This window comes from Notolabrus celidotus, chromosome 13 (assembly GCF_009762535.1).
Source record: "Notolabrus celidotus isolate fNotCel1 chromosome 13, fNotCel1.pri, whole genome shotgun sequence".
In the NCBI taxonomy this organism is placed as follows: domain Eukaryota; kingdom Metazoa; phylum Chordata; class Actinopteri; order Labriformes; family Labridae; genus Notolabrus; species Notolabrus celidotus.
The window spans coordinates 7,484,149-7,506,720 of record NC_048284.1 but is presented as its reverse complement, the minus strand read 5'-3'; the positions used below and the strand labels follow the sequence as shown (position 1 = coordinate 7,506,720).

Sequence of the window (22,572 nt, the reverse complement as noted above, 5' to 3'; positions counted from 1 at the left end):
ATGTGTCTATTCATATATGTTTTTCCTTTTCTTCTCTTTTGTTAATAGAGATCTTGGGATCTGGGGATGAGGGCGGGAGGGTCGGTCGCCATTGGATTGAGGAAGTGGAAAGGGATTATGTTCAGAAACAGCTATACACAGATGTAGATATTTCCACCTGATCACTCATAACAGAAATGTAACTGTCACCATGTTGACTCCAATATTGATTTCATAAATGCATATGCTGAATATAACATGAAAAAAAATTGAATCACAAAAAAACACTCAATTTGGTAGGCCTTTCTCCAATAACTGTAATGTAACTTTAATTGTTCTTTTGTATCTGTTATTTGGAAAATAATAGAGCTAATACGTGTTTTTGACCTGGTATGTTTTGGTGTGTACAGCCAAGTCAGTGAGGTTTAACTTCGGGACACCCAATCATTAAAAGTGTAGCATCTCTTGAAGAATGCTCAATCAATCAATCAAGCTGTATTTATATAGCTTGATTTATTTTGATTGATATAGCCTTTCATACAAATCAAATGCAATTCAAAGTGTTTCACAGTGATTGAAAACAAGAAAGAAGCAGAAATAAAATAAAGGCAAGACATTAAAAAACAAAAATGGATTTTAAAATGGAGACTAATGCACACCAATAACAATAAAATATGTCTGATTAAAATAAGTTAATGCATTAAAATAACATTAAGAATATAAATAGTTTAAATAAATAAATAAAAAAGGGTAAGGATAAGAGTAAAGGCTAAAAGTATCAATACAATTATGTAAATAAATAAAAAAAAAACAGATAAATGAAATTAATAAAATAATAAAACAACATTAAAATCAATATAAAACATTAAAGGAATCAAATTGTTGAGCCAGACTGAATAAGTACGTTATTATTTTACGTTTAAAAGTCTCAATATCTGTTGCTGAGTTTAACGTGAGGTAAAATGTACAGTAAAATATCCCTTTCCAAAGCCATATAGTCAAACTCATGCAGGGTAATGTTATACAATGTGACCAACAGGTGGCGCAGAGAGCTCCCATACCATCAGATAGAACTCTCTGGGCTCAACATGATCAGAAACATGCAGCAATAAGATGTGCATTTCAGCCTGGCAGTCCACATGCGTGTATATTATACGAATACACCTAAAACAAACAATATGGAGCTCAGAAAAAATAAACACATAGGAAAAACAACTTTCATCTCTCTCTCTCTCTCTCTCTCTCTCTCTCTCTCTCTCTCTCTCTCTCTCTCTCTCTCTCTCTCTCTCTCCAGCACAGACGAGCACCATTGAGGGAATTTTGGCAGGCACACTGCAAGAAATACCCAACTGTAATGAATTTAACACATATCAATCTTTACAAATGTTTTCAGTCTCAAGAAGCAAACTTTTGGACCAGTCACTGGCATATTCTTTATTTTTCAAGTGGTTTAATTTACAATCAGATCCTCCTTTATTATTTTGTCACTTTTGGACAAAGTGAAGCAGTCACATCCCGCTACTTTTTACAGAAATTAGACCTCTCGAAAGTCCACATATGGCCAAATAACACGGGGCATGGTTATTCTATGCACCTCTTCAGGATATGGGTTTTCGTTATTCAAAGGTAGATGTCATTTTGACGCGAGACAAGTGACCCCGAAGCTCATTTCTTGCAGTGTTCGCTCCGCCTCTCGCCTGTCTCCGGCGCTGCGCTTTAAATAGCAGCTGTTTAAAAGCTCCTCACCATCCTCCTGTCCGCCGTGCAGCACTCAGTCCCCTCTCAGCACCGCAGCAGCCCCACAATCATTCACGCATTTCGTCAATTAGTAGCCTTCACATCCCGCAATGTCGGCCGCCAGCACTGAGACCAGCGCCCCGCTGCCCACCGCCGCAAGCCGGGTCTTCTTCCAAGCTGCGAACGGCGTGGCCTGCGTGGGGACCGGCCCCATCACCGGAGACGACCCGGTGCAGAAGAGACAGGGCAAAGTGACGGTCAAGTACGACAGGAAAGAGCTGCGGAAAAGACTCGTGCTGGAGGAGTGGATCATCGAGCAGCTCAGCGAGTTGTACGACTGCGAGGTGAGTGCAAGTAACACATAAGGACATGTAGGGGGGCGCGGACGGTTGGACCCCCAAAGACCACGACTCGTGAAGCTTTGTGGATGTCAGAAAGTGGAACTTGTCATCATTGCATGTTTAATGAATTTGACTAACTCAAAGCAAACCTTTTCCAAACACAGACTCATTTTAATAACTTTGACTGAGTTACTGTGTGCCGGCTCGAGTTGCATCATCTGGATCTGAAACTGGGGTTCATCTGTGATTTCAGACGCTCCAATCATCTGTCTTTATTAAAGGCTTAAAAAACATGTCACCCTCTGCATCTCCACTGAAGAAGTCTGGTCCTCCAGCTTTATTGTAGTCTCTTTGTCCTCTGCTGCTCTGATACCTGCTGGTTTCGGTCTGAGGCAAGAATAGCATCAGAGGTGTTAAGGCGACACAAAAGCTGTCTGGTGTAATAACGTGGCTGTTTGCTGGGCTGCTGTTCACTCAGAGTTTGACGCGCTGTGTTGTCTCCTCTTTCATCCTGTCTGTCTTTTAGGCACAGGGAGAAAGAGAGGGGGATGGCTGGGTTTAGAGAAGTCGGTGCAAGAGAAACCGCGCGGTTGCGCCTTTTACGCACAGATCACGTCGTTGTTTGATGCTCTTTTTGGAGAAACTGCATCCACTCTACACTGCGTCTATCCTTTAATTCCTTGCATGTGGGGTTTATTTTAGTGTCAACATATAAGAAACTGTACTAGTGTGTGTATGATTGTAGCATAGCGACGTTTTACGCAAAATGAATTAATTCATCGCGCGTTTCTGTGGCAAAGTCTGACCTTTTAAACCCCTTTTTACCTTTCGAGGGAGGATCTGTCGCCAGACGATATCGACTGGCTGATTATTCTGCGCTCTCACGTCCACAAGCCGCATTCTCTAACATTCTAAAGGGTTCAGTGCCGGGGGATGCAGGGGGTGGGGGGTTGCGTGCGTGCGTACAGGGTGAAGTGAGTGAGGAAAAAATGGAGAGACTGGGGTGCAGAGATATCTTCCATAGGTGATGTGTAAGTGCCCATGTGTGTGTGTGTGTGTGCCCGCTGCCGCACACGGTATGCTGCCACGTAGAGCCAATGAGGGGGAGGGGATGCACGAAGGGGGGGAGCAGAGGAAAGAAGGGCAGTGGGTTAAGGATGTGCTGATGCTGTGACTCTCCTCACCAGCCAATCACCTCCTCTGGCTCTGACCCCCTTCTTTGCAACAGAGGGTCTGCACCAACACACACATACTGTATGCACACATACACACATCTACAGGCATACAGTATGTCTGCCATCTACCTCAGCCAATCAGAGAGGAAGCAGGCGGTGTTAGCGTGCAGTCACACGTGCACACATGAACCTGTCAGACAGCTCTGAGGGGTTTCATTTAAATATGAGGGTGTAAGGATGTTGGCGTGTGTGGGAAACATTTGGTGTGTGTGTGTGTGTGTGTGGTTATTTATTTATGCATTAGGCTAAGCTGCATCTCTGTTTCAAAGGCTGACTGCAATTTCTGCGCATGTGCAGGAGGAAAACACCTGCACAAATCACAGCAGGACTTGAAATGTCAACAACAAAGCATTGCTCTCTGTCTCAGTTTGTCCCTCAGCTCTGGTGACAGATCATTGCAATGCAAAACAGTCTTCATCCCTATACTACAGGCAAATTGTGTATCTGCATGTGATTGAGAGCTCACGTATCCTGCTGCTCAAAACAGCTTCAATCTCTCAAAACATTTCCCAAAGTGAATCTTTTTTTCTGCAGCCGTAAGCTGATGTTTTTATACTCCTGTCATCTTGTTTGCAAGCTTGCTCCTCTTTTCATGGTCCTGCTGTGGTTCTCTCTCAACTTGAAAAAAGAGCAGCTATAGCCTGTCTGTGAGTGGACTGGGTTTACATTTCAAAGCTGGCTGAGCTTTTGGCTGTGTGTCAGTCCGCCGTCAGCAGGTGCTCTTGATCTACAAGTTGTGTGATGCTTCCCCCCACGTGAATCGACTGAGTTTTTTGATGTTTGGATGAAGGGTTGGAGGGCAGCGGGAAAGCGGGCCAGCAGCAAACTCAGGGAGTCATGGCACGGTCATGCAGTGATTCCCTTTCTCCTCCCTTTCTCCTCCAAATGCAAATGTATACCTAGCTTTATTGGTTGCAAAAAACAGATACTGAAAATCTTTATTTCACTATTGCTGCCTATAAAAATCCTCCCTCTGTTTGAGGTGCCCCCTTTCCCTTGACTTCAGTCTTATGGTGGCAACTCTGCAGTCAAGATTTAGGTCTTCATATTCCCAGCAGCATTACTCCTCCTCATATTATATCTTGCACACAGCAAATGGGATAATATCACATGATAATCCCCGGGTAAGTCTGATATCATGCTGCAGCAGGAATAAGCACGGTGTTGACTGCTGCAAGAAAGACATGGAAGCTATAGCAGGTTTTTAGAGGACTGTGCATAATGAAGCCAGTGCATCATTATTTTGACACCTTGTCACTTTGGTACATTGTTAAGGCTTAACCTTCATCTGTGCATCAGTCCACTCATCCATGAATAGATAGATGATGGCAGTGTTTGAGCAGGTGCACTTAAACCGCTATGCTGATGATGCATTCTGCCACGTGGCTGGAAGCAGGAAGTTACACCCCACTGATGGCTGTTAACACCTCCATGTTCAGGGAGATGATAGACACAGGTGTGTATATTTTATGTGTCTCTGTGTGTGTGTGTGTGTGTGTGTGTGTGTGTGTGTGTGTGTGTGTGTGTGTGTGTGTGTGTGTGTGTGTGTTAGAGAGAGGAAGAGACCGCTGATTTGGCTGTGACGGCCTGGCTTAAAGGTCAGCCTCTGTATCAGTTTCATAGGAAAACCTGATACTAGAGGACATCACAGTGTTTGTGTATGTGTGTGTGTGTGGCGGGGGGAGCTGTTGTGGAAAGCAATGAAGCGTTTAAAGGGTTAATTCAGAGAAATTTGATTTTGTTTTCAATTGCAGTTACGAGATGAGTCCTGTTTCCAGTTACTCTTGTCCTTAATGTCCTGAGGGGTAGGTTGAAAAACCTGCAAGCTAGCTAAATGTCACACAATGTAACATGTTTAGGAAGTGCTTAAAGGCCAAATGTAAATCGTATTAATATAATATTATGCTATAAAGAACACCTTGTGGCACAGGTTGTGGCTCGGCTGATAGAGCATGCACCCCATGTATTAAGACTATAGCACTGGTGGTAGAATCCATTCCTGGTACCAGCAGTATTTGGTTCATGTCATCCTCCTCTCTCTTCCCACATTTCCCACATCCTGTCTCTCTCAAGCTGTCCTGTCAAATAACGATAATGATGTGTCTTCAGATGAATAGTTTGGCATTTAAGAAATGCCAATTTATCTGCCAGAGGTTAGATAAGAACACTGGTACTACTTTTATGCCTTCAAAAACATACTGAAGCTGTGTCGTGGTTCAGGGGCTGCACTCTTCAAAGGGCACATTTGAAGACCATTTGCGTCACTGCAGCTAATCAAAGGCTCTCCCATTGTGAAGGCTCCTTCAAATATGTCCAAAAAATATACTTTCTTCTTCTTACTGCACTATGTCTGTCAATATGGCTGTGAACTATGAATCAGTTGCACCATCCACAGCACCATTCAAGATATCCTGTGATTCTTTGTGCATCAACCGAGATAGCTGTCTCTCAAGTGGCCAAATATAGTGTTGAATATTAGTATTTGGTTTCAACTTAACAGAATAAGGAGTGGAAAACACAAACACTTTGAAACTCTAAATTATCTTCAAAATTATGTTGATGGCGGTTGAGTTCCATGATGCTAGCTATGTGAGCCAGCTAGCTACCTTTTGCTAGCTCACTTCAGTAAACCGGTGTGGTCCACAAAGGCTATGAAGGCTGGTGTCCTTCAAAGGATCCTACTTTTGAGTTCGGACAAGGCTTAAGTGAAACTACAGTTAGCTAAGCATAGCATAAAAAGTGGCAGGTAAGGCAAAACAGCTAGCCTGGCCTTGTCTTAGAGTTGCCACCCGTCCCGTTTTTCCCAGATTTGTTCTCTTTTTTCACCAGCTTTCCTGGGAAAATAAAAATATCTCCCAGGACACAATTTGTCCCGTATTTTGGGGTAAATGCAAAAACCTCATTTGATTTCCTTTGTTCTATAGTCTAGAAAGGTCCCCTAGAAAGCGGCTCAAGCAGGGAGGGAAACTTGGCTGAAGAGAGGAAGCAAGCTGAATTGACCGACGTACTTGACGTACTCCACACTGAGGTCTTCTTTTCAGCAACTTTTGGCGTCTCAATTTGAAATGGGAGGAGATACAACTGACGAGGAAGGAGTTGGAGAAAATACAAGCAAGCCACCAGCACGAAAAAAAACGGTATACTAGTTACAATCCTGACTGGGCTACACTGTCAGAGTATGAATGGGTAAAGCCCGACCCAGGGAGACAATCTTTCCGCCACATTCGTTTTGTGTCCAGCGAAAATCTCCGTAAAATATGAAGGAAAAAACGCACTGGAAATCCACGCAAAAACAAAAAAGCATCAAGCTGTGGAATCAAACAAACAAAAAAAAAACAGGCAGCCATTGCAACTTTTATGACCAAAAAAAGGTTCACCAGAAGAAAACAAGATTGCAGCAGCAGAGCTTACCAGTGTCCTATGTATTTTATGTTCATTTTGTTAGTCTTAACTGGTAATAGTGGCCGAGACCTCTGCCCCAAACAATTGGTTGAGTGTCCCTTTTTTTCACAAATCCAAGGTGGCAACCCTACCTTGTCTACATGTAGTAAAACCCACCTTGTTTCCCCTTTAAGTGCTCAGTAATTAACAGATTTTATATTTTTATTAGTCCGTTTAAAAATAAGGGCACACAGACAATCTGTGATGCTATAAAAATCTCATTGCTAATTACTAGGCTTACTGTTTCCCCTGGCGTTAGCTCACCATTCGCATAATGTAGCATCATATTTAGGGTACAGATAGGAGAGTGGTATCAGTGCTCTTAGTAAAGCCTGGAAATAGACATTTTTCTTAACCTGTCATCAAATCATCAGTATTAAAGTCCGTGGAATCTTTTCACTCACTGTTTATTACTTACTTTCATTTAATTGATCTGTGGTCATTCAAATTTCCTTTGCCCCCCCTCCTCTCCTTGCTCTCTGGTTCATAGGATAACAGAAGGTGAGCTCTGTCAGAGATGGATTTCACTGTGTCCTCGTGGGAATCGTTTCCTCTGTTCACTTCACTGTTCAAAGGACATAGAGGAGAAAGAGGATGGAGAGAGACCCAAGTGCTCCCAGTACAGTTCTTCATACAGCAGGGACCTTGACTACCGCATCTTATTTTCTGCTTTTCATTTTCTGCTATGTTGTTGTGTGACAAAGCCATTGCTCATTCTTGTGTTACACAGAGAATAAGATATTGCAGTGTTTTCTCTCCCCAATCCTTTGTTGTTATTACTTTTCCTCAGTGATAATGACATGGTCCACAGAGTGCCATTTAAAGGCACAATCAGCAACATTTATCAACCTTCAGATAAACCTTTGACTGTTTTAAAATTTAGTAATCTGGTGTTTACTTTCTTAGTTACTTCATCTTTCATAGGTTCTTAGAAATCTCAGATAGGCTGTGGGGGAAGGATTGTTTTCCTTCCCCCCAGGGAGAACAGCTCTGATGGACTACATGTAAGCTGCGGCATGTGTCAGAATTTTCCATCTTTTACTCACCCTCTTCTTCTCATACATTCAGTAGCTCTCTGTGAGGTACTGGACCAGACTGTATTGGATTAAAGCTGAGGTCAAGTCTGGGTGTTTGAAAGTCAGAGTGTGTCAGCACGGCGATGAGTCCGTCTGTCTGAGGGCACCTCAACACAATCAATGGAGGCTGCTGGGAAAAGGCCTTCCCTCTGCGTATGTGTGAGAGGAACGGAGCGACAGAGACTGATGGAGCAGTAAATCTGCTGGAGGTCTGCACACTCTGCAGTTGTGTGTATGTGTGTTGTTGGGGTGCATGCTGCAGAAAGAACTGCCCTACTTTTTCATGGCCGGCCGTCAATAGAGCCCCACTCAATGAAGCTTATTCATGTGTACAAGCACAGACACTGCAGACATGCAGCGCTCTGCCCTTAGGCCATGTGTGTGTGTGTGTGTGTTAATGTCTGTGTCTATGGGTGTGTAAGGATGCGTGTTTTGGATCCTACATGGTTTTCTTTTTGGGTTCATGATATTCCAGTGCTCTTTGGCAGATTTGGGGTAGCGAGGGATCTTAGGTAGTTTACCATGAATGGATGAGCATGAGTCCTTTACACAGACACACACACACACACACACACACACACACACACACACACACACACACACACACACACACACACACACACACACACACACACACACACACACATACATGCACAGAGGTCAGTGTACATATTGGACCAAATGGAGCAAGGAGATCTGGGGGATGGAGCATCTTCTCCTGGACAATAGCTACTCTTCTGCTCCCTTTCTTACAGGATAACCATCATAATGAAACGGGAGAGGGGGGCTCAGTTTCTTCCACTTTTTGTGTAGAAGGCCGATAATTGTGTATTCGTGTGTATACGTGTGTGTTACAAGGATAAAGGAATATTGGTTTTGTGGCCTTGCCCTAGAATCCACAGAATCCTGCTTCAAAACATGAACATCTTCATGTCTTTCTGTCGGCATTATTATCCCCTCTTCTACCCACCTCCCCCCCTGCTTGTTTTTCCTGTGACCTTGTCAATAACAGTCACCCTTTACTCGCCTTTCATGGTGTTCTTGCTGGGAATGTATCATGTGAGCCTCATAGAGCAGCAGAGGAGGTGTAAACAGTGCAATTCAAGCCAAGTCATTAGCAACGTTCAATAGGTTTGGGAATAGCATTGCAGATAAACACACACACACACACACATATATTGACACAAAAAGACAGAGGGATACTGGATACACTGTTGACACAACGCTGCAGGTATAGACCGGGGTGTCGTTAGCATCATTCTAAAGGGCGGCTATCATTTCTGACACGTGGGTTTGGATCAGCTCAGCGATCAACTGACCTCTATGACTGATAACAGGAAGTGAAGATTGAAAGTTATTTTTTTATAATTTTGTGAGTCTAAGTCCATTTTGGGGATGCACTGATTCAACTTTTTAAGTCCCGATACTGACACCAATATGGATACCGATACAGATACTGATACCAGTATCGATCCTGGAAGCAATGGCGATACCAATACTGGTACCAATACTTATGCAGATAACGATACGATACTGATACCGATATGGACTCTGATAACAATAAAGAGACCGATATGGTTAGTGATACCAGCGTAGATACCAGTCATAATTACGATACCGATACCAATACCGATACTGATACTGATACTAATACATATGCAGATACTGACACTAATACTGGTACTGATATAGATTCTGATACTAATATCCATGTCAATATGGTTACTGATACTGGTGTTGATACAAGTAGTAATTGGGATATTTATGTTGATACTAATACAGATGCCAATACTTATGTAGATACCGATACTGGTACCGATATGTACACTGATATTAATACCGATAACGATATGGATACAGATACCAGTGTCGATCCTGGAAGCAATTGCGATACCAATACTGGTACCAATGTCCAATACAATACTGGTACTGATATAGATTCTGATACTAATATCAATGCCGATATGATTACTGATACCAGTGTTGATACCAGTAGTAATTGCGATACTTATGCAGATACTAATACTGATACTGAAACCGACGTTGATATTAACACAGATGCCGATATGGATACTTATGTAGATACTGATACTGGTACAGATATGTACACTGATATTAATACCGATAACAATATGGATACAGATACCAGTGTCGATCCTGGAAGCAATTGCGGTACCAATACTTGTACCAATACTTATGCAGATAACGATACGATACTGGTACCGATATAGATTCTGATACTAATATCAATGCCGATATGGTTACTGATGCCAGTAGTAATTGCAATACTTATGCAGATACTAATACTGATACTGAAACCGATGTTGATACTAATACAGATGCCGATATGGATACTGATACCAGTATCGATGCCAGTAGCAATTTGGATACCAATACTGGTACAGATACTTATGCAGATACTGACACAGATATGGACACTGATACTGATACCGATGTTGATACCAGTACTTATGCAGATACTGATACAGATACCAATATTGATTCCTGGCAATAGCAATACCGATACTCATACAGATCCAAATACTCATACTGAAAACAGGGCTGTGACTTTAGCTGATGTGATACCGATATGAGAGTTGGAAGCACTTACGTAGGCGGCAGTATCAGGCTTAAGAAGATAAATTCATAAGTAAAATGAATTGTCTGTCTCCAGCTTCAGTTGGCATCACTCACACTTCACTGTGACATATTACCTCTGAACATGAGCTGATTGTATGCGCATGTAGCCTAAGAATTACACTCCAATGCTGTCCATAGATGTTTTCATGTCACTAAAGTTGTCTAATAAAATGCACATTAGCCAGCAGAATATGCCCCTGTGAAGCATTTCATTGATGGCTGTCTGAATTGAGTCACTGGTGTGTGTGTGAGTGTGTAATGTGTGGACGTTTGTAGATTGAAGCACAGCACTGTGCAGCATGTAACTCCTGTCCAGTCAGTGTACCGTTAAACATGACAACGGGCACACTTCAGATATCTATGGTGAAGCTCCAGTCTGGTACATCTTTTAACACTTCTCCTAAATGTTTGCACCCGTTATTGTAGAGTTCAGACAGAGCGGTCTGAAATCAATTATTTACATGACGGAAAACTGTGCTGTTGTTCCAAGTGTTCAACCAGGCAGACAAGGGTTGTCGTCCAAGGCAGTGAATCTAAGAAACCTTCTTTGGATGCTTTCAAACCATCACAGGGAAGTCTTACATGTTTCAGCTGTTGACAAAGTTAACTACTTTGTTTTCCTTGGTATGATATTTGATTAACTTAGTTGTATTATATTTTGCTATTCTAAAACCACCATTAGAAACATTATCTTTCCAGATATCAGAAGAAGTTGTTGAAGTTGTTGTTGGTTTAAGTGTGTGTACATTCTTACTGCTAAGCCTTTGTTGTTAGCTTCCTCCATGCTATGCTGGCTCCACCTGGCAAAATGAAAGGCCTACCAGCACACCCCTAACACACATGACCCAGCATGTGCATGCTATTGCATAGGACTGAACTGAATAGATTAGCCCATTGTCTCAATACCAGATCTAGCAATTTGAGTCAGTATCTGACTGATATCTGATTTAAGCATCAGATCCATGCATCTGTGGTCCCTTTTTTAATGATTATTACTCAGGCTTTGTCATGCTTAAAATGAGAAGATAGGTAGTCGATAGAGGCGGAAACAGGGGAGAGAGAGAGAGTGGGAGATGACAGGCAGGAGGGAAAGGTTGGAGTCAAGGCCAGGGCCACCGCTTCAGGGACCGCAGCCTCTGCACATGCAGCGCTTGATTAAACCACAAAGCTGACCTGGTGCCCCATGTAGCTCCATTTTTGAAGGCATGCAGTGTATTAAAATGCACCCACAAGCTAACTTTAGGTTAAAATTAGGGGGAGAGGATGAAGAGTGGTAGGAGGAGGAGGAGGGTGTGAGGTGTCAGGGCAGTGTGGGAATGATTTTTGATCATTTATTGATCACAGCCCGGCAGACAGATCCACCCACTGGGAAAATTAGTCAGTCAATGTGGTGTTTGTTTTAATGGTTGACCCCGATGTGTTTATGGATCTGTCAGTGAAGGTCATCGTTGTGTTCGTTTTCTGTTTGTGGAGGCCGACATTCATCTCTCCTCCGTCTAAATCGCAAGGTCCAAAAATAAACACTTGTTTTTTGCGTTTGTGTCCGAGCCTGTGTTGACACATTTCACGTGGCACCTGCAGACACACATTCATCTGCTGCTAAACAAATCAGACGTGTTGAAAGGATCGGGCCTCTTAGTGGGCAGAGAGCTACCAGCTGTTGAAACAGTTATAAACACACATGCTGGAAGAAAAAGGTGTCAAACTCTAAAAGCAACAAAGAGATCAAAGGTCAAAATGTGTTTGTTCCCTTTCCTGTCATCTCTCTGGATGCTGCACTCTCAACGCTCTTCCTCTACTCCCTCGTCTCTCCTCGTGACCCACAGGGACACCCACACACCGACTGCTTTTTTTATCCTCCTCTGCCTCTTGCTTCCTGAGGTGCACCTTTGAGCATTTTGATCCGCTGTCATCTCTGCTGCTTTCACATACTGTACATGCAGATTAGCAGTTTTCTGTCTGTGGTTCACTCATCACATCACGTGCCCCTTCTGAGCACACGAAAAGATTAATTTAATACACCCGTAATGTGATAACCTTGCCAAGAAGGATGCTGCTGATGTACTTAGTGCTGAAATCCTTCATTACCCCAACATGAAACACATCCTACAAGCACTTGACTATAAAACAATAAAGAAAAGAAGGTTAACATGAGTGAACAAAAACGTGGAAATGAAAGTGAGTCTTTATTTTAGTTATTTTTCCTTAAGTCAGTCACTCCCTGTTATTCATGGTGCTCCACTGTAGCCCCTGTATGCTGTGTTTATGGGCTCAGCTGTGATCCTATAATGCAGTCATGGTGGTTTTTCTATTTAATACTAAGCCCAAGGAGGAATATTAGTATGCCTGCTGCAGAGGAGTTAAAAAAAGACTGGTAGGGTAAAAAAAAAAAAAAAAAAAGACCCAAAGAAGAAAACAAAATCTGCTTGGTAGATTGAATTATTGGTCATGCACATACAGGACTTCATGGCTGGATTAGAAACCTTATGATGGCATGGGCAGACTTACACTACCAGTCAAAAGTTTGGACACACCTTCTCATTCAATGGTTTTTATTCATTCTAATTATTTTCCACATTGTAGATTAATACTGAAGACATCAGAACTATGAAATAATCTGGTTTTGCCATAATGTGGATTACAACAGTAGTCAAATAGGGCCTCTGAACAATACAACTGATGGTCTCAAACACATTAAGAAGGCAAGTCATTCTACAAATGAACTCTTGACAAGGCTCATGTTCATTAGAAACCATTCCAGGAGACCACTTCATGAAGCAGACTGAGAGAATACCAAGAGTGTGCAAAGCTGTCATGAAGGAAAAAGGAGGCTACTTTACAGAATCTAAAATATGAAACATATTCTGCTTTGTTTAACACTTTTCTGTTAATTAAATAATTCCATATATGGTCTTTCATAGTTTTGATGTCTTCGGTATTAATCTAGAGTGTTTCAAATAATTAAAATAAATACAAACCCTTGAATGAGAAGGTGTTTCCAAACTTTTGACTAGTGCTGCCCATTTAAAAACGATTTGTTATCTGTACAAGATCACCATCCATGAGACGATCACTCGTCATTCTCCTAAGTAGTGTTGTTGGAGCTTCTTTTAGAAATATGCTGCTGCATATTATGAAAAGATCAGAACCATAGAATGGAAAAGAGAAACAGAAGGAGGCGAGGCAGGACATGCCACCGTGTGTGTAAAGAGAGGATAGCTGTCAGCGCTGTGTGTGTGTGTGTGTGTGTTGGGGAAAGTTGTTTGTGTGAACACACTCAAATCATTTGGAGAACAAAGCAGAATGAATGTACAAACAAGCCTACTAATGAAATGAACAGATTAATAGATTAATAGAAACACACACATATCCCTGCCACAGCTACAGCATCATTCTGTGGGAAACACTCCATATTCAAATAAAAATGTCTTTTTGGTTGTAAAATGTGTAAAATGTGTTCTGCTCAGTTAAAAAGGATCCTTTCAAATTTGTTCCAGTAGAAAATCCTTCCTCTGTCTAATTTGAAACAAGGTGTCATCTGCAAACTATCAAAGACTGGCAGATAATCTGAAGAAGTAGGTGTAAAATATCAAGACCACAGCCGCTGAAATGTAAAGCTACTGAGCACATGCATGGAAGGAAGAGATGTTGACTTTTCACTCTCGCACACTGACTTTGTTGTCTTCCTCTGACGTCTCCTCCCATCCCGAGTTGATCCACTTAATCACTGGGTTTCATTGTCAGCAGGCCGGCACATTTTATAAACTGGCTTGTGTACTAACACTGACTCACTCTCTGTGGTTGGTTGGCACTGCGAGCAGATGCGAAACACTGCCGTCGTTCACACGTGCCCGTGAGAGGGCGGAAGAAGAAGGGAGAAGGAGAAACTGCAAAGACGTAAAGACTGCAAAGTCAGCGGGGTGTGTTCATGAGGGTGTGTTTTATGTGTTTGTCTCTACATGTACAGAATGACGGTGCACATTCAGCAGCAAAGAATCCACTTAATAGGCTTTAATTTTTGGTGCATTTATCTGTATAATGTGTAGAAAAATAACTTCTGTTTGGCTCTATCTCTGCTACATTACTGCTTGTTTTCTTCCTCTTCACAACAAAGGGTTTTTTCTAATCACAACTCAATTTGAATAAATCCATTGATTCATCTGGCTGACGTCTCATGGCCCCGGTGCTATTGACTTTCTAAGTCCGGTTTGGCTTGGAGCTGCACTTGGCACAAAGAGCAAAGGTCCAAATGTGCCCCAGCTGTCAATATATTAGCCTCAGGGAGGGGACTGCATGCCGGGTAAATACACTTCAATGAGTCATGTGCACCCAGATCACAAACTGTGAAATAGAGTCACAAGGAGACAGATGCTAGCAGTTTCATGGTTGAATTCAAAGCAATATAAAGTCTGGGTTTTTTAATCAACCTATGGATTAACCAACCACTGGCTCCACTGACTGGTTTGTGTTTTGCTGCTTGTGTTGTTCTACAAGTTTCCAACAAGGCAAGACACAGTTGAGAATAACCGTCTTCTTTTTTTCAGCCAATCAAATTGCAGAGATGTTAGTCTAGTTTTGCAAGCAAGAGGTCAGGTTACAAGTCTTTTAAATTGTTGTCTGGTGTATATTTTCAAAAAGTCTCTTCTGGAAGAAAGTCATAGAGTTGCCTCCGGCTGTACACATGGGAAGAGACAGAAATAGTTGTGTAGCGAATGAAAAAAAACTGAGCTGAAGAGAAAAAGTCTTTCTTTGCTCTGAGCAGCAAACTGATCAAGGCAAGGGTGTGGAATTTAGAATATTGGTTTCAGAAGGTTACTGAATGATGCTGACATTAGAAAGCCATTTGAGGAGCGCTGATGGCCTGTATCAGTCTAAGAGTGCACCCGATATACAGAAGCTATAGTCCTTGTTGCAGAGGTCGCAGGTTTGACTCCTGGATTTGACCATTTGCTGCATGTCCTCCCCCACTCTCTGCTCTTTGAATTTCCTGTCTCTCATCAGCTGTCCTGTCCATTTTAGGCAAGGCAAGGCAAGGCAACTTTATTTGTACAGCGCATTTCATACACAAGGGCAACTCAATGTCCTTTACATTAAAACATTAAAAGCATTTGAAACATTCAGACAAGCATAAAAGAACACAATTAAAATGACACATATAATGACAGAAAAGAAAAGGAAAATTAGAAATATGTTAAAAGTAAAATTAGGTTAAAGTGAGTTAAAATAAGCTAAGATAGGAAGGCAGTGGCAAATAAAAAAGTCTTAATCTTTGATTTAAAAGAGGTGAGAGTTGGAGCAGACCTACAGTGTTCCAGATATGTGGTGCATAATGACTAAACGCTGCTTCACCATGTTTCCTTCTGACTCTAGGGACTGAAAGCAGACCAGTACCTGAAGACCTCAGAGGTCGAGGTGGTTCATACAGTAGCAGCAGATCAGCAATGTATTTTGGGCCTAAACCATTCAGTGCTTTATAAACCATCAGCAAGATTTTAAAGTCTATTCTCTGACAGACAGGAAGCCAGTGTAGGGATCTAAGAACTGGAGTGATGTGGTCTACTTTTTTGGTCCTTGTTAGGACTCGAGCAGCAGCATTCTGTATGAGCTGAAGTCGTCTGATGGACTTTTTAGGGAGTCCTGTAAAGACCCCGTTACAGTAGTCTAGTCTGCTAAAGATAAATGCATGGACAAGTTTTTCTGCAAAAATATAGCTTCAAAATAAAGAAAGCCATTTGAAACACCTCCAATGAAGCACAACTGCAGCTGTAGTTGGCAGTGTCACATCACAATGAGTCACAAAAAGCAAACACTATGGGGAATATAGACGATATGGTTGATGCCTGAGGGGAAACTCTATTATTGAACATGCTGCAACACATATAGGACAGAAATACACACACATCCTATCAACATGCACTCATGGAGCGATGTGAGGGCACTGGCTTGGCTTCAGTCAAACAGAGGCTTCAGTCCTTGTCACAGCTGTCACAGGCTCCACTCCCGGCCTTGACCCTTTGCATGTATTTCCCTGCTCTCTCCACTCCCCATGTTCCCCGTCTCTCTTCAGCTGTCCAATCAAATAAAGGTGAAAAAGAAAGCATAAAAAAATGAGGCTTCTTTAGAGTGACGGGGCTGCACACGATTTAGCGCCTTGAGCAGTTCAGGGTTGGCACCTTTGCTTGACAGTACCCAGAAAGTAATCCGGCGCCTCTCCAGCAGCCAGTCTTCATTTCTTTACTTTGGCCTGGCGTGCCCTACAGACTGAGCTGCTGCCCCCAAGGTGTAATAAGCTTAATTCTCAATAATATAGAAAATCCAATGCTTGCTGTAAATCAACGACAACAGCATATACAGTATCTCACAAAAGTGAGTACACCCCTCACATTTCTTCTAAAGATGATGCACAAGACAGTCCACAAACAATTTGCTAAAGACAAGCAGACTAAGGACATGGATTACTGGAACCATGTCTTGTGGTCTGATGAGACCAAGATAAACTTATTTGGCTCAGATGATGTCAAGCGTGTGTGTTGGCAACCAGGTGAGGACTCCAAAGACAAGTGTGTGTTACCTACAGTCAAGCATGGTGGTGGGAGTGTCATGGTCTGGGTCTGCATGAGTGCTGCCGGCTCTGGGGAGCTAAAGTTCATGGAGGGAACCATGAATGCCATCATGTACTGTGGCATACTGAAGCAGAGCATGATCCCCTCCCTTCAAAAACTGGGTCACAGGGCAGTACTCCAACATGATAACGACCCCAAACACACCTCCAAGACAGCCACTGCCTTGCTAAAGAAGCTGAGGTTAAAGGTGATGGAGTGGCCTATCATGTCTCCAGACCTTAACCCTATTGAGCATCTGTTGGGCATCCTCAAATGGAAGGTGGAGGAGCGCAAGGTCTCTAACATCCACCAGTGGAGGAGTCATGGAGGAGTGGAAGAGGGTTACATTGGCAACCTGTGAAGCTCTGGTGAACTCCATGCCCAAGAGGGTTAAGGCAGTGCTAGAAAATAATGGTGGCCACACAAAATATTGACACTTAGGGGTGTACTCACTTTTGTTGCCGGTTGTTTAGACATTATGGCTGTATGTTGAGTTATTTTGAGGGGACAGTAAATTTACACTGTTAAAAAAGCTGTACACTGCCTACTTTACATTGTATCAAAGTGTCATTTCTTCAGTGTTGTCCCATGAAAAGATATAACTAAATATATGCAGAAATGTGAGGGATGTACTCACTTCTGTGAGATACTGTAAATCTGGACTACCATAAAGTCCTTGCAGTCCTGTCTCTGGCTTCATCCTTGCAAAGCCAAGGTGACCTCCTCTCTTGTTGAGAACAATTAGCAGTTCCTTTGTGTGGAAATTATCTTCATAGAATCTCTGTAAAAGTACAATCCAGTGATGTGTAGCTTAAATATATAACATGTCTGAGTTTAAACTAACTCTCACAGATATCTGGGTACACTTGGCTCTTTGTACTAACACCTCATTGGTCCTTGATGGAAGATATGTGAGTGAAAATTGCATCAGGGCTCCTATAACCCTCATGAGTTGAGCCTCCTAACACAATAAGAAGTGAATGAATAATGAAGATATTATCATCACAATTAGATTCAAAAATTCCGCATGCAGAAACATCGTTATTTTGGGCTGAAATCCTCCTTTGAGGTTTCTCTCCTCCTCCCAGCCTCCTCTCTGATATACGGTGTCCTCTAGAGTACAGCTGAATCAGCGTGGGAAAGAGCTTTTGCTGCATGCAGCAGCAGCTAACTTTATCCACTGAAGTCACATCATCCCTGCTGTATGGTTTCAGCAAATTGCATCGCTGCAGGGGGGGGGGGGGAGACACGGAAACCTGCATGGACAAGCCTGACAAACTCTCTCCTGCGATTTTATCCTTTCTGAAACATCCTATAGGCCTCTCAGGCTATCGCACTTGTCCCATCCTCATCCTCCATCCTTCAAGTGTTCAGTACTCACTCTCCCCTCCCTCATCTCACCCCGGTCTCGAAAGATAAATGCATCCCACCTTGAGCTACTCCCGGCTTTGATGTGACACAGCATGGCAGTGCAGTGAGAGAGGAAGAAAGCTGAGCTGTGAGGTTTGACTGTGTTGCACAATCCTCCTCTTCCTTCTCCTCTGCTTCATCATCACGGTGACCCACTTATCTGTGTGCTCCCAATCTCCCTGCATCTCATTTCCTCCTCTTATGCATTCTAATTAAAGCCCTTAAATGTACCTCACTACTTCTCTTCAGAGCCCTTCATGGTGTTTTTTCACCTTTAATCTCTTCATGGTGTCTTCATTAGCAGACATTCTTCATTATCTCCTTGTTTGTCTTATTAAATCTTTCCTCTCCGTCTCTTTTGTACACTACTCTTTAATGTCTTCTCCTTGTTCACAGTATTATCTGTACATTACAACATCTCCTTGTTAAATCCCCGCCTCCTTGCCACTTCTTAGTATTTCTTCTCTATAATCTTTATCATTTGCATGCAGAACTGTGGTTTAAGAAGTGTGGCAATATTATCTTGTTTACTGGATAGCTTCTCTGAGTGTGTGTATGTGTGTGTGTGTTTCATATTATCTGAGTTATGTGGGGGATATGTCAATGTCAGCCACTCTATGTGTATTACTGAGACTCTCAGCTTCAATATGCCATTACAGGCAGAGACTGGATGTTCTTGTGCTCTGTGCACCACAGGTTCATAGACACACTGTCTGTGTCAGCGTCTGCACAGAAAAATGACCAGAGAGAAAATGACAGCTGATAGACCGCAGTGATGACTGCTTGCCCTTCATGTCCAGTATCTCTAAGTGCTAAGTCACTTACGTATCACCCACAGTCAACCAAAGGTTAGGCAGCAGCTATGCAAGTGCTAAAGCAATCAATGGTATAATATCTTACTTAACATACAAGCTTTTTATCTCTTGTTGTGTTTTTATTTTGATTTTACAGCCTGCCTTCTTTGTGCAGTGCTTTGGTGTACATTAGTTGTTTTTAAGGGCCTGTGTCCACTGATGGCTTTTTTTTTTTTTCTTCTATTCACCGGCGCTTACTATTTCATGGTTACAAAAGTCATCCCAAGTCCCGTCCACTTCTCTCTGTAGTGACCGCTTAGTCTGTTTTGAAAACCCTCTGTATGGGCAGGAAGATATAAAAGAATGTACAATACAAATGATAAAAACATACTAGCATTTAAAACAATACATACTCAACAACGGTCCATCACTAATAACACATTTAAAGTTATATTTCATTGTCTTTTGTTTTATGCATTCAGAGGATTACCTCAGTGATCACATGATTGTTTGTCCTTGAGCCATAATTTCAGTTTACTTTTAAAAACACTGAGGCTTGTACAGTCTCTAATGTGGGTAGGAATTGAGTTCCTTTTTCCTGCTACTCTGACTGAAAACGCAGACTGTATAAATGCAGTCTTCCTAAGTTTAGCTGAGCAATGTCAAAGGTCCCGCCCCTCCTTGATTTTGATTGGTCCATGATGAAGAGGTGACACTGATAAGCATGGCAATATTCTAAAAGTTGAACTATTTTCAACTATGAGTGCAGCAACCAAAAAAGCTAAGTCCCAGGTTTTTTGTGCTTAGGATGCTTAGCACTGAAAAACCTGGACTGCATTAGTTTAATATTTAAAACAGACTATTAATGGACACAGGCCCTAAATGCACTTTAATATTAAATGTGGCTCAAATCAATTTAACACTATCAACCTAGCTAGTTAAAGAAATAGCCATAAAGTGCAAACATTACTGCAAGGTTCCAAAATTGTAAGAAAGAGCTAACTAGCAATACTACTAGCATGCTAATTTGCTAGTATGTCTAGTTTGTTTGCTAGCTGTGTAGGCTAGTTTAACAGTGTTAACTCATGGACTTTAAAGAGATGGAGGACATAAAAGCTCCTTGAAAGCAAAGACAACACATTCGGAACTCCTGCTAGTGACTATCCTTAGTTTAAAGCCTGCCTCCTCCATGCTAACAGATGGGACATGGGTCAAACTTAAAAGACTAAATTAAAATCAAATACACTTTTCTCAAACATTGTTTGTATTTGTATGTGCATGTATTAGTCCTTTTCAGTCGGATCGATGTCCATTGTTCTGTGCAGTTTCGTTATGATAATTATTTGATGCTTTGAAGATGAGTATGACGCCGTGACTCACAGCTCAATCCACATATGCATCTCCCGTCTGTGTGTGCGCTGGGTTATCAGGAGACGTAGAAACACTGACACAAGACTCATTGAACTTTCCATCACCATGAGTGTCTGCTAAGAACCGGGAAAAGAAAATGTTACGCTGTGGTTTGTCATAACTTGAAAGACCTCTGGCATTTCATGCTTGTTTGATGGTGTCATAGTGGATAGGGCTGATGTTGAGACTTCTTCTAAGAAGTATTTACACACATTAAAATATGAGGGGGAATTTGATTTCTAAATCGTATTAGTAGTATAGTTATGTTTCTATAAATGCTTGTGAGAAATGGACATTTACGTACTGAATTTATTTGAGAGGTTAGCTCCTTCCAGTCTCTCTCATTATAATTTTTAACTTTAATTTTGAACTGACAACATTTGAATCCTAGTTCCCTCAATAACAAGAAAGTGAAAGAAAATGGAACATAGCAGGAACTTTTTTTAATCTGTCATAGAACTTCACTTATTTTTGGGCTATAGACTTGTATTTCTTTGAAATAGGAAAGAAACAGATACCAGAAACCAACCTGGTGACCCCATTGGTTAGGGCAGGCATGTCCAAAGTACGGCCCGGGGGCCAATCGCGGCCCCAGGTCCATTTAATTATGGCCCCAAGCTTCCATCTTAAAATGTGTTATTTATAGCACAGATATTAATCACATTCTGAATCATCTGTACATTTGCAGTTCCTTTCAAGTGCACAAACAAAACTAAAGTCAATCCAGAAACGTCTCAAAAAGCTTCATATGGACTACTTTTATAAAGCCAAAGCTCTGGATACTCTGCCAGAATATAATTAGGAGGAAACACAAGAACTCTTAAAGTTGACAGGTTTTTCAAATGAATGTTCTTATCATGATGTGAAAATGTTCTTGATGAACACTAAAAGTTCAGAAGACACAAAAGAGGACACAAGACATGATCAAAATTATGAAATTGTGCAGAAAATTTGGTGCATGAAAAATAGTTCAGAACGCAGGACAAGAATTATTTAGTTCTTTAAATGTTGTCTGCTGGTCAGAAAAGTCTTAAAAATAACATGAAATAGAAGTGTGATGAAATCCAGATCGTGATCCTGCCATATAAAAATAATGATACAATATTTTTCCCACATTGCCCGACCCGAATGAAAAACATTTTCCTCCAGGAGAATATAAAGTTTGCTAATGTTTACGTGGCTTGTGGAGAACTGAGGACTACCTAGTTACTGATTTATTGAGAAAATAATTAAAATAATTGTTATTAAATAGAGATCTCACATATAACTTTTATGATTCCTAAGTCTCAGTAGGAGCCACTGGCCCTGAGGTAGTCTGACAACATCAAATGTGGCCCTCTTTGAAAAAAGTTTGGACACCACTGGGTTAGGGCAACGTGACGTCCTGGAGCAGCAGTACTTTAAGAACATGTAAACCTCTAGTCACCCCATCATTATCTCATCATTATTTATACATTATGTGCATTGAACACCTACAATAAAATTATTCTAAATATAAAACTTACATAACATTATTATCTTTCCATGACTGACCTCAGTGAGAACCCTTAAGCAATTATCTCGTCACGATGTCTTAGCTGCTGTTCAATACAACTGGTACTTCTAGTTCGCACATTAGGCAATGAATGGTGTTAATTATGAATCACTCGGCTGAGTGAAGTGATTTCCTGTCAGAGGGAAAAGTTGACTTATTGTTCGTACAGAGTGTTTGAATAGAGTTTGAATGGAGGTGAATAGATTGTGGTGAGTCACAGGGTCGGGCTGCATGCGTTATAGCTTGGATTCACCTCATCGCAGACAAACCAGACTGAAAACGCTGCCGGCTGCTCGGCTCTCAGTGAAAACAAGTCTGACACACATGCACACACACACTTTCTCCTCACTCAGCAAACACTCCGGCTGCTTTT

The 22,572-nt window shown here is 41.7% G+C and overlaps 1 protein-coding gene across 1 annotated transcript in view; it reads left to right on the top strand.

Annotated features, from left to right (window-relative positions):
* The first annotated feature begins 1,726 nt into the window (after positions 1-1,726).
* The window catches only part of ppp1r14c (protein phosphatase 1, regulatory (inhibitor) subunit 14C), a 36,672-nt gene continuing 15,826 nt past the window's right edge, over positions 1,727-22,572 (top strand). Inside the window, exon 1 of the mRNA XM_034698898.1 lies at positions 1,727-2,060. Coding sequence (XP_034554789.1) covers positions 1,827-2,060 — 234 coding nt within the window. The 5' untranslated portion in view covers positions 1,727-1,826. The remainder of the gene's footprint in view (positions 2,061-22,572) is intronic.